Below are 12992 nucleotides of genomic sequence, written 5' to 3' on the forward strand. Positions count from 1 at the left end.
AGGGTTGCGTCCCCAAATGGCACCCTATTCCCTACATAGTGCACCACTTTTGACTAGGGCCCTATGAGCACTGGTCAAAAGTAGTGCATTATATAGGGAATAGGGTGCCATTTGGTAGGGACGCAGACATGCAGGCAGTTGCCAGGGATGCTAACTGACCTTTGCAGACGGGTCTGTGGTCACTCCAAGCAGCGAACACCTCGGCCACCCTCTGACAGGTGATGGTCTTGGAGCCCTGCAGCACATGGTCCTCATCACAGAGGAACTGGACCGTGGCCCCGATGCTGTTGTTGAGAGAGAGGGAACACACACACGCAAACACACACAAGCAGACAAACAGATACACACACATACATGTGCAGGCACATGCACAAATACACACACACACACACACAGGACTGTTACCACATGAAAGAAAAACTAACTATTTCAGTGCAAATTTGACATTAGACAGTAACAGAAAATACATTCCCACTAGGCTGTGATGTTTGACTATAGGGCTTTTTAACACAACAAAGCCTAAGGACTGTATATTAACTACAAATATTTATGCATCTGTAACGCATGTTATTGAACTACAAAAACCTCATACCTCAATACATCTGCAAACAATCGTATCCTAGATTTTCCTACACTTAAAAAAAAAGCTGTTTTGAGAGGCCTTCAATTTGTTTTAAGCTCAAACTCGTGGCTTGGGTAAGATAATTTAAAATAATTCAGATGAAATGGTTTCAGAAACTATTCACCTGGTTCAGATGAACACAAACATGATTCAAAGAAGAAAATTGCGACTCACACTCAAAGAATGGTATGATGTTCTGTAAACGTTATAGAGAAATAAGCCATAATATAAAGGGTAAAAAGTAATAGTTTTATTATTGGCATCTCTTAGCTCTATTCAAATAGAATACCATCGCCAATGTCATCGTCACGGTTACACTCATCAGGGTCTGTATTCATCAAGAGTCTTAGAGTAGGAGTACAGATCTAGGATCAGGTCCCTCAGGTCCATTCATTAGAATCTATAAGGCTACACTGATCCTAGATGAGATCAATACTCCTACTCTGAGATGCTTTATGAATCCTTAATACTGGCCTTATACGTTTTTTTCACCCATTGAGATGCTGCTGTCAATAATCCGCAGTGGAGTGGTGTGTGTGACATCGAATGAACACTTGAAGATGAGATCCTCAGAGGGAGAGAAGTGATTCACATTCAGTTGGAGCGATATTAGATGCTAGTGTCGTAATCAGGTTGAACTGTATTACTGGGGTGTGTCATGCTCATGACACTGTCTTCATACTGATACCCGAGTAATTTCCGTCTACAATCCATGTCCAGCGTCCTTCAACTGTCAAATGACAGGCGATGTGGCCCTTGGAGAATATTCATGTTAACATCTGTAGGATGCAGCTTTTGTTTTATTTTGAAGGACCAATCATCTATGCTTTACTGCCTTGTCTAGGAATATAAATAACTGTTGTTCTTTGTAGTTGTGGTGTTCTCTGACACAACTGCAACATGCATGTACAGGTAACTGCCAAAATAATGGAAAGACTTTAGTAAATGAGGGATACAAAGTATATTGAAAGCAGGTGCTTCCACACAGCTCTGGTTCCTGAGTTAATTAAGCAATTAACATCCCATCATACTTAGGGTCATGTATAAAAATGCTGGGCAGGCCATTCTTTAGGCTGCAATGGCTATGTCCCCATAGGATGAATTTTGGGAAAGTTACAGGTATTTTGCCATCGAAGAGGTGCCCTGACACAGCCTGTACAAAACCAGTGTCCTGCCTCTCTGGGCCCAGTGGGTGCTATGTTAGTAAGGATCAATTTTTCACCACAACACGTCCTACCTAAAGCCGGAGCTTCTCCTGGCCCAGTGGGTGATAGGTTAGTAAGGGTCCATTCTTTACCCCAACATGACCTACCTAAAGCCGGAGCTTCTCCGGGCCCAGTGGGTGCTAGGTTAGTAAGGGTCCATTCTTTGCCCCAACATGACCTACCTAAAGCCGGAGCTTCTCCTGGCCCAGTGGGTGCTAGGTTAGTAAGGGTCCATTCTTTACCCCAACATGACCTACCTAAAGCCGGAGCTTCTCCGGGCCCAGTGGGTGCTAGGTTAGTAAGGGTCCATTCTTTACCCCAACATGACCTACCTAAAGCCGGAGCTTCTCCGGGCCCAGTGGGTGCTAGGTTAGTAAGGGTCCATTCTTTACCCCAACATGACCTACCTAAAGCCGGAGCTTCTCCTGGCCCAGTGGGTGCTAGGTTAGTAAGGGTCCATTCTTTACCCCAACATGACCTACCTAAAGCCGGAGCTTCTCCTGGCCCAGTGGGTGCTAGGTTAGTAAGGGTCCATTCTTTACCCCAACATGACCTACCTAAAGCCGGAGCTTCTCCTGGCCCAGTGGGTGCTAGGTTAGTAAGGGTCCATTCTTTACCCCAACATGACCTACCTAAAGCCGGAGCTTCTCCTGGCCCAGTGGGTGCTAGGTTAGTAAGGGTCCATTCTTCACCCCAACATGACCTACCTAAAGCCGGAGCCAGTCCTCTTGCCGTTCTCTGGCTCCCCCGGGTCGGGACAAGAGTTGGACGCCTGCTTGATACCCCCCTCATTCACTGGACAAGGGGAGATAAGAGCAGAGCATTGTGATACATACAGGTGAGCAGTCAGAGAGGGCCAGAGAAAGAGGACAAGGGTTCTATCTCATGCTGGCCCTGTGCCTCTGTTCTTATACAATAGCCACATCAACACTCAGCATGTACAGGGTCTTAGGTGAACAGCAAGATGGTGGAGGAGAGGTGACGCTGCGAAGACAGTAGACTTACATGGACCATCTAGAATCTATTCGCTGGTTTCATTCGCCGAAAGGCACTCTGTGATATCATGTTAATTATAGTCAAATATTCAAGCCCTGCGTTGGTCACATCCCACTGGGCACACACTGCTTGAATCAACATTTTTTTCCACGTCATTTCAATGACATTTCGTTGAATCAATGTGGAATAGACGTTGAATTGACATCTGTGCCCAGTGGGATACTACATTTCAATATTCCAATAAGAATAAAAGGGCATGGTAATTCATATGAATGCAGGACTGTTTGAAAGGTTAGACTTTTAGATACTGTTGCTCTGCATGGATGAATAAGGTGAACCATATTCACATCACTGACCAGCGACTCTATGATACTCTCTCAATGTGCCGAGTACATTGAAGCTGGATGTGCTTGTAGGAAACGAGGTAAGATCAGCATTGACCTTAGGTCCATGGGGTTTAATATTTTATTTATGTACTTTCATTTTTCTCCTCTGAGCTTTACGACTGTTGTGATGGTGGTGGTGGTCACGGGCCTTGTGGACGACATGAGGATGATTCATTTGGATCACTTTCCATCTGAGGCTGAGAGTGGAGTGTCAGTTTTCATTTTCCCTGTGACTGAACCCCACTCACACCATGGGCCATTAACATTCTCCACACACCATGGTCTGACTAGAGAGGGAGAGGAAAGGAGGAGAGAGGGAGAGGAGTGGGAGGAGATGTATTTTAGTATTTTATTAGGATCCCCATTAGCTGTTGTGAAAGCAGCAGCTACTCTTCCTGGGGTCCACACAAAACACAAAACATGACATAATACAGAACATTAAAAGAGCAGAGGAGGAGAGAGGGAGAGGAGTGGGAGGAGAGAGGGAGGGGAGTGGGAGGAGAGAGGGAGGGGAGTGGGAGGAGAGAGGGAGAGGAGTGGGAGGAGAGAGGGAGGGGAGGGAGGAGAGAGGGAGGGGAGTGGGAGGAGAGGGAGGGAGTGGGAGGAGAGGGAGAGGAGTGGGAGGAGAGAGGGAGAGGAGTGGGAGGAGAGAGGGAGGGGAGTGGGAGGAGAGAGGGAGGGGAGTGGGATGAGAGAGGGAGAGGAGTGGGAGGAGAGAGGGAGAGGAGTGGGAGGAGAGAGGGAGGGGAGTGGGAGGAGAGGGAGGGGAGTGGGAGGAGAGAGGGAGAGGAGTGGGAGGAGAGAGGGAGGAGAGATGGAGGAGAGAGGGAGGGGAATGGGAGGAGAGAGGGAGGGGAGTGGGAGGAGAGAGGGAGGAGAGAGGGAGGAGAGAGAGAGAGGAGTGGGATGAGAGAGAGAGAGGATTGGGAGGAGAGAGGGAGAGGAGTGGGAGGAGAGAGAGAGGGGAGTGGGAGGAGAGAGGGAGGGGAGTGGGAGGAGAGGGAGGGGAGTGGGAGGAGAGGGAGGGGAGTGGGAGGAGAGAGGGAGAGGAGTGGGAGGAGAGAGGGAGGGAGTGGGAGGAGAGAGAGAGGGGAGTGGGAGGAGAGAGGGAGGGAGTGGGAGGAGAGGGAGAGGGGAGTGGGAGGAGAGAGAGAGGGGAGTGGGAGGAGAGAGGGAGGGGAGTGGGAGGAGAGGGAGAGGGGAGAGGGGAGTGGGAGGAGAGAGGAGAGGGAGGAGAGAGAGAGGGGAGTGGGAGGAGAGAGGGAGGGGAGGGGGAGGAGAGAGGAGTGGGAGGAGAGAGGGAGAGGAGTGGGAGGAGAGAGAGAGGGGAGTGGGAGGAGAGAGGAGTGGGAGGAGAGAGAGAGGGGAGTGGGAGGAGAGAGGGAGGGGAGTGGGAGGAGAGAGGAGTGGGAGGAGAGAGGGAGAGGAGTGGGAGGAGAGAGAGAGGGGAGTGGGAGGAGAGAGAGAGGGGAGTGGGAGGAGAGAGGGAGGGGAGTGGGAGGAGAGGGAGAGTGGAGTGGGAGGAGAGAGGAGTGGGAGGAGAGATAGAGCGGAGTGGGAGGAGAGAGGGAGAGGAGTGGGAGGAGAGAGGGAGGGGAGTGGGAGGAGAGGGATAGAAAGGGGGGAGGAAAAAGGAGGACCATGCATCTGAATGTTTTAGAGGTGTTTATGACTTTCAGATAGAATGTGCAAATAATTAAATTAGTATCGCTGTGATAAAGACCTGTCTTTTCAAGACAAATAACTTGAAGACTTTGGTCCTGAGGGGTTGGAAGTATTTTGTAATCTTTTTGAAGTTCAGGTTAATATTAAAACCGTAGTCAAACTGAATTAGCATTTTGTGTTGCTCGCTAAACAACCTCTTTGTAAGAGACATGTGTACAACCAACATAGTACAATCTCTGTCAATAGAAAACGATGTCCAATCACACTCAAGTCTTGCCACATTTAGTCTTCCTAACAGGTCTTCTAGGATGTTCTTCCAGCGGTCCTTTTCTCTCTGGCTCTATCTGCACACATGGTGTCCATTACTATTGATGTGTCTGTGTGGCATGACGTGAACACTCGGCTGAGTGCTGATCCTCCGATCCACCAGTCCTAGCTCCATCTCTGGGTCTTGTTTATCTGCTGCCTAATGGGGGATGCCAGTACATAGGTTCAGATAGCAGATAGCTAGCTTGCATAATTCATAATGCTAGGCTGGATGGATGGTGAATTAGATGTGTTCCAGATGGCATCCTATTCCCTATATCAAGGGTCTCCAACCTTTTATAGCATGAAAGCTACTAAATGTAAACATGTCGCAAGATACTCATTTTTTTCTAGCTTTCAAATAGGTACATTCTTCTCTTGTATACAATATACGCCTGGTAAAATAATGCTTAATAAACAACTCTAAAGGGGGCCCTATAACTGTTTTCTCAGTTGTATTTTTCCTGGATTTAGATTTGTTTTACATTTTAGTCATTTAGCAGACGCTCTTATCCAGAGCGACTTACAGGTAGTGAATGCATACATGTTTTTATTTAATTTTTTATACTGGCCCACCGTGGGAAACGAACCCACATCCCTGCCGGCCAAACCCTCCCCTACCTTGGACGACTTGTACGCCACCCATGGGTCTCCCGGTCGCGGCCGGCTTTGACAGAGCCTGGACTCAAACCAGGATCTCTAGTGGCACAGCTAGCACTGCGATGCAGTGCCTTAGACCACTGGGCCACTCGGGAGTTTTGTTTTTAACTCTCAAAATTACAATTGTTCACAGAGAAAAAAATAAATAGGAAGTTCTGAGTCTATGTCAATGCTTAAATCACATCAGAAGAAAACGAACAAATGTAGATTTTTGAGTGTAATTCCCCTTTAATTGCGCATCTAGCCCTTTACATTCACATCTGGCCCTTTAATTGTGCATCTAGCCTTTTAATTGCAAATCTGGCCCTTTAATTGCACATCTGGCCCTTTAATTGTGCATCTAGCCTTTTAATTGCGCACCTAGCCCTTTAATTGCACATCTAGCCCTTTAATTACATTTACATTTACGTCATTTAGCAGACGCTCTTATCCAGAGCGACTTACAGGAGCAATTAGGGTTAAGTGCCTTGCTTAAGGGCACATCGGCTCGGGGATTAGAACCAGCGACCTTTCGGTTACTGGCACAACGCTCTTACCCACTAAGCTACCTGGCCCTTTAATTGTGCATCTGGCCCTTTAATTGCACATCTAGCCCTTTAATTGCACACCTGACCCTTTAATTGTGCATCTGGCCCTTTAATTGCGCATCTAGCCTTTTAATTGTGCATCTGGCCCTTTAAATGTGCATAAGGCCCTTTAATTGCACATCTAGCGAGTGAGGAATGTGCCGTCTAGTAATGGTTCTGTACTGCTGCTGCTCAGTTCATGGCAAAGTTTGCACAAAAAAAATGGATACAAATGATATACTTCCTCATGATGTGGCGGCAGGTAGCTTACTGGTTAAGAGCGTTGTGCCAGTAACCGAAAGGTCGCTGGTTCTAATCCCCGAGCCGACTAGGTGAAAAATCTGTTGATGTGCCCTTGAGCAAGGCACTTAACCCTAATTGCTAAATGACCAAAAAATATATATATATACTTCTGCCAGGTAAGGCTACTTTGCAGTTAATATTTAATTGAGAAGGTTTGGGGAAAGTATTTCTGTGGTCCTCTGTAGCTCAATTGGTAGAGCATGGCGCTTGTAATGCCAGGGTAGTGGGTTTGATCCCCGGGACCACCCATATGTAAAAATGTATGCACACATGACTGTAAGTCGCTCTGGATAAAAGCGTCTGATAAATGGCATAATATAGTATATTGTAACCCACAAGATGCTTATCACATCAACTGGCTACACACGGAGTGATAGACAAACATGCGCACCACACAGACAGACAGGGGCAATATTACTGGAAATGTATTGGCAGATATTGAGTTCGGTTTGGCTTTTTAAGCCAGTAGTGGCTAACCAGGGGTGGGATTATGTCAACCGTTGTGTTGATTAGATAGTAGCTGGGAACTAAAGGTGTCTGATACCTGTGAGATTTGTTTTTTACGAGTTACTCATACGTGGAATGAGAGCTACTGGTAGCTTACGATCGACCTGTTGGAGACCCCTGCCCTAAAAAGTGCCCTACTTTTGACTAGAGCCTTATGTGCCCAGAGTCCTATGTGCCCTGGTCAAAAGCAGTGCACTACATAGGGAATAGGGTGACATTTGGGACATACACAATATCCTGATTCCTGATTCCTATATAATTTCTGTTGGGTTTTAGTACGAGGAGCATGTCATGTTGCGATGAAGACAGGAACCAATAGAACAGCAGGGCAGAGCCGAGGGAGCACACAAGCATTTAATAGACGAGAGATCCATGGCACTTTAATGTTCACGGACTGTAATGAAATGGACCCCAAGACCATGAAACAGTCTCAAAACCTAAGCTGGGGAGCAGTTAGAAAATGTGTCTTTGGAAATGCAGTAGGGCTTATCTTGAAAAATGGTGAAAAGGGTCTTATACACCATATGTTGTTTAAATACATATTTGAAGAGATTTTTCAGATTAGTATTGAACAGATAGTGAGGCAGGATGATAGTGGAGTAAGATTGAGACAGATTGTGTCAGAGGGCAGTAAACTGGATTGATAGTGGGGTAAAATAGGAGGAGATTGTGTCAGAGGGCAGTAAACTGGATTGATAGTGGGGTAAAATAGGAGGAGATTGTGCCAGAGGGCAGTAAACTGGATTGATAGTGGGGTAAAATAGAGAGAGATTGTGTCAGAGGGCAGTAAACTGGATTGATAGTGGGGTAAAATAGAGGGAGATTGTGTCAGAGGGCAGTAAACTGGATTGATAATGGGGTAAAATAGGAGGAGATTGTGTCAGAGGGCAGTAAACTGGATTGATAGTGTGGTAAAATAGAGAGAGATTGTGTCAGAGGGCAGTAAACTGGATTGATAGTGGGGTAAAATAGAGGGAGATTGTGTCAGAGGGCAGTAAACTGGATTGATAGTGGGGTAAAATAGGAGGAGATTGTGTCAGAGGGCAGTAAACTGGATTGATAGTGGGGTAAAATAGAGAGAGATTGTGTCAGAGGGCAGTAAACTGGATTGATAGTGGGGTAAAATAGGAGGAGATTGTGTCAGAGGGCAGTAAACTGGATTGATAGTGGGGTAAAATAGGAGGAGATTGTGTCAGAGGGCAGTAAACTGGATTGATAGTGGGGTAAAATAGGAGGAGATTGTGTCAGAGGGCAGTAAACTGGATTGATAGTGGGGCAAAATAGAGGGAGATTGTGTCAGAGGGCAGTAAACTGGATTGATAGTGGGGTAAAATAGAGGGAGATTGTGTCAGAGGGCAGTAAACTGGATTGATAGTGGGGCAAAATAGAGAGAGATTGTGTCAGAGGGCAGTAAACTGGATTGATAGTGGGGTAAAATAGGAGGAGATTGTGTCAGAGGGCAGTAAACTGGATTTATAGTGGGGTAAAATAGGAGGAGATTGTGTCAGAGGGCAGTAAACTGGATTGATAGTGGGGTAAAATAGGAGGAGATTGTGTCAGAGGGCAGTAAACTGGATTGATAGTTGGGTAAAATAGGAGGAGATTGTGTCAGAGGGCAGTAAACTGGATTGATAGTGGGGTAAAATAGGAGGAGATTGTGTCAGAGGGCAGTAAACTGGATTGATAGTGGGGTAAAATAGGAGGAGATTGTGTCAGAGGGCAGTAAACTGGATTGATAGTGGGATAAAATAGGAGGAGATTGTGTCAGAGGGCAGTAAACTGGATTGATAGTGGGGTAAAATAGAGAGAGATTGTGTCAGAGGGCAGTAAACTGGATTGATAGTGGGGTAAAATAGGAGGAGATTGTGTCAGAGGGCAGTAAACTGGATTGATAGTGGGGCAAAATAGAGAGAGATTGTGTCAGAGGGCAGTAAACTGGATTGATAGTGGGGTAAAATAGGAGGAGATTGTGTCAGAGGGCAGTAAACTGGATTGAGAGTGGGGTAAAATAGAGGGAGATTGTGTCAGAGGGCAGTAAACTGGATTGATAGTGGGGTAAAATAGAGAGAGATTGTGTCAGAGGGCAGTAAACTGGATTGATAGTGGGGCAAAATAGAGAGAGAGTGTGTCAGAGGGCAGTAAACTGGATTGATAGTGGGGTTAAAATAGAGAGAGATTGTGTCAGAGGGCAGTAAACTGGATTGATAGTGGGGCAAAATAGAGAGAGATTGTGTCAGAGGGCAGTAAACTGGATTGATAGTGGGGTAAAATAGGATGAGATTGTGTCAGAGGGCAGTAAACTGGATTGATAGTGGGGCAAAATAGAGAGAGATTGTGTCAGAGGGCAGTAAACTGGATTGATAGTGGGGTAAAATAGGAGGAGATTGTGTCAGAGGGCAGTAAACTGGATTGATAGTGGGGCAAAATAGAGAGAGATTGTGTCAGAGGGCAGTAAACTGGATTGATAGTGGGGTAAAATAGGAGGATATTGTGTCAGAGGGCAGTAAACTGGATTGATAGTGGGGTAAAATAGGAGGAGATTGTGTCAGAGGGCAGTAAAATGGATTGATAGTGGGGTAAAATAGAGAGAGATTGTGTCAGAGGGCAGTAAACTGGATTGATAGTGGGGCAAAATAGAGAGAGATTGTGTCAGAGGGCAGTAAACTGGATTCAAAGCTAGTGTGACAAGTGGCATTACCAATAGACCAGCCAGGCCACACCATATGCTAATGTTTTGTACACTCAGTGTATATTTCTATATGTGAGGTTAAAAGGTGGATGTCTATGTGGGTGGATATGTAATTAGATGTGTATTCTGTAGGCCTGTATATAGTCCTTCGACCATTGGATGTGTCTGTCATGTGCCATCTGGCCTGGTATAGGCTACAACGTGTTATGCTCAAAGGCTGTGAACGACTAATTGACCAAATAACGACTTTGTGAATTGTTGATGATGTATGTGTTTATTAACCAGGACATGACGTTAAAAAAGGGCCTAATTTATATTCATTTCCACTATAAATGTTTAGAAGTTACTTCTTAATTATCAGTGTGACTACTGATCTACCTTTTATTATTATGTAACCTCTTGGAGATGATAGTTGGTGCAAAACCTCTGTAAATCAGACCAAAAAGTGTCTAATCTATGATCCTTTAGAGTAGGATAGACCAGACATAACAGGGTCTTTCACTGTTTCTCACATTGACAGTGCTTTAAGAGAGCCCCCCCAGTGCCTAGTTCAGATATTTACTATGGTCAATTAGCGTCGCTTCAGAATTCTGAATAAATGTCCGGTATGTAAACTGGGCGAACATAAAACAAAATCAGAATGACGCAAACGTTCTGATGTGTAATGGGAAAACAAACAAAACAAATAGATTCATGATTATTGGATACCATTTTAGGAACTACAGACACAAACACAGTTGAGGGGAGGATATGCTTACACTGCTGCCTCCCTCTAGGTCAGCAAGCTGCTCGAGCAAAGCCCAAAATACTCCGTGAAAGTAGTAGTCTGTGTTAGCCAAGAAACAAACCCAAAACACGGACAACACAGAGTACAATTGTCTTCTAAAAAATGATGTCTGTAAAAAATAATAATGGTGAGAAACGGTTCCCCTTTGGGGATGGATGGGGATTGGAATGCCTAAAAGGGTGAATCTGGGTTTAGAAAACAACAAAGCATTCACCCTGCCACTTGTTTTGGAAAATCAGTCATATGTAAAAGTAAAAAAAATAATATGTAAAAATCCCAGATTGCCCCTTTGCCCCTTTTTGTATTTGTAGAGCACATAAGAGCAGTATCATCTATCTATGGCTAATGTCTTGACGTTATGTCTATCAATGTTATCTTTCAATGTCTGTCAATGTTATCTTTCAATGTCTGTCAATGTTATCTTTCAATGTCTATCAATGTTATCTTTCAATGTCTATCAATGTTATCTTTCAATGTCTGTCAATGTTATCTTTCAATGTCTGTCAATGTTATCTTTCAATGTCTGTCAATGTTATCTTTCAATGTCTGTCAATGTTATCTTTCAATGTCTGTCAATGTTATCTTTCAATGTCTGTCAATGTTATCTTTCAATGTCTGTCAATGTTATCTTTCAATGTCTGTCAATGTTATCTTTCAATGTCTGTCAATGTTATCTTTCAATGTTATCTTTCAATGTCTATCAATGTTATCTTTCAATGTCTATCAATGTTATCTTTCAATGTCTGTCAATGTTATCTTTCAATATCTTTCAATGTCTGTCAATGTTATCTTTCAATGTTATCTTTCAATGTCTATCAATGTTATCTTTCAATGTCTGTCAATGTTATCTTTCAATGTCTGTCAATGTTATCTTTCAATGTCTGTCAATGTTATCTTTCAATGTCTGTCAATGTTATCTTTCAATGTCTGTCAATGTTATCTTTCAATGTCTGTCAATGTTATCTTTCAATGTCTATCAATGCTATTTTTCTCCTATGAGCTCATCACAATATGGCCAAAAGAAAACAGTGATGATAAAGAAATGTCAGGAGAATATCTCGTATGATGGATGATGCATGGCACAAGATAAACAGAGGGAGAGACAGAGTTTATCCTTGATGGGTCAACCAACTGTCATTACGTTTCCATCACAGCCTAAACATGCTGGCTTCAGTGGATACAGAGGGCCATTCAGGACTATTCTGCCCTGCCTGCGTCCCAAATGGCACCCTATTCCCTATATAGCGCACTACTTACGGGCCCTGGTCAACAGTAGTGCACTATATAGGGAATAGGGTGCCATTTGGGGCGCAACCCTTCTCTGTATAAGCTTCAGTGTTGGGACGCCCGCTTCCTGTTTCCACCATCCATCACACTGGAAATCAGTTCTAAAACGACAGGCGTCACCACATGACATTTGAGGTGATTTCGGCGTACTCCATCGAGTCCCTTCACCACCGGAGCAGTTTGTCTGCTATGTTTAGAGACATTGCCTCTTATTTCGACAGAGTCCAGCGAAGTGTGAAACCCAAGGGGGTTTGAGCCTTAGCCCCACACTTAGACAGGCTGCCAATGAGCAGTCAGCCACATGTGCACGCAAGCACGTGCACACACACACACACACACACACACACACACACACACACACACACACACACATACACACATACACACACACAAAGCCAATCAGCCACCTCACCTGTTACACATTCCCATCCAGTCTCAGTCCTGTCACATGTTTCACTGTGCAATCATTTTATCATGGACAAACCATGCAGAAAGGCTCCCTAAGGTTCCAGTTCTCATCACACTGCCTGTTTTTTTGATGACTTGATTTGGAGTGAGTGGGAGTCCTTCTCTCGTCAAGTGGAAGGAAGCCACAATTCACTTGGTTTTCTAGTTATTCCAGAGTACTTCTAGGAAGCCCTATATACTGCAGTATGCAGAGGAAGCCCTATATACTGCAGTATGCAGAGGAAGCCCTATATACTGCAGTATGCAGAGGAAGGCCTGCGACTTTGCCAGTGGCGTGCCACAGATGGGTCATTGTAATGTCGCTAACTGGGAATACATCTAAGAACACATATTCAGTCCATAGGTTGGTTCAGTATGTTAATACACCACAGTCTTTATTTTGCCTGTATACTTACTCTGTGTATAATATTGATGTAAATTAAAGACAAGTAGCATCGGAGATCTGTGTTTTATTCTTTGGGGCTTTCTCAGTTTCGTCATATTTGTATAAATGCATAAATACAGCAAAGTATGTCTCTGTGAATACATTCAAATGGTTGTTCATG

At 44.7% G+C, this 12992-nt stretch overlaps 1 protein-coding gene across 1 annotated transcript in view; it reads right to left on the bottom strand.

Annotated features, from left to right (window-relative positions):
- The window catches only part of LOC121586782 (CUB and sushi domain-containing protein 3), a 759103-nt gene that overhangs the window by 364419 nt on the left and 381692 nt on the right, over positions 1–12992 (bottom strand). Inside the window, exons 8-9 of the mRNA XM_041903753.2 lie at positions 2535–2622; positions 160–284 (exon numbers count right to left, since the gene is read on the bottom strand). Coding sequence (XP_041759687.2) covers positions 160–284; positions 2535–2622 — 213 coding nt within the window. The remainder of the gene's footprint in view (positions 1–159; positions 285–2534; positions 2623–12992) is intronic.

Source organism: Coregonus clupeaformis, chromosome 17 (genome assembly GCF_020615455.1).
Source record: "Coregonus clupeaformis isolate EN_2021a chromosome 17, ASM2061545v1, whole genome shotgun sequence".
Classification (NCBI taxonomy): domain Eukaryota; kingdom Metazoa; phylum Chordata; class Actinopteri; order Salmoniformes; family Salmonidae; genus Coregonus; species Coregonus clupeaformis.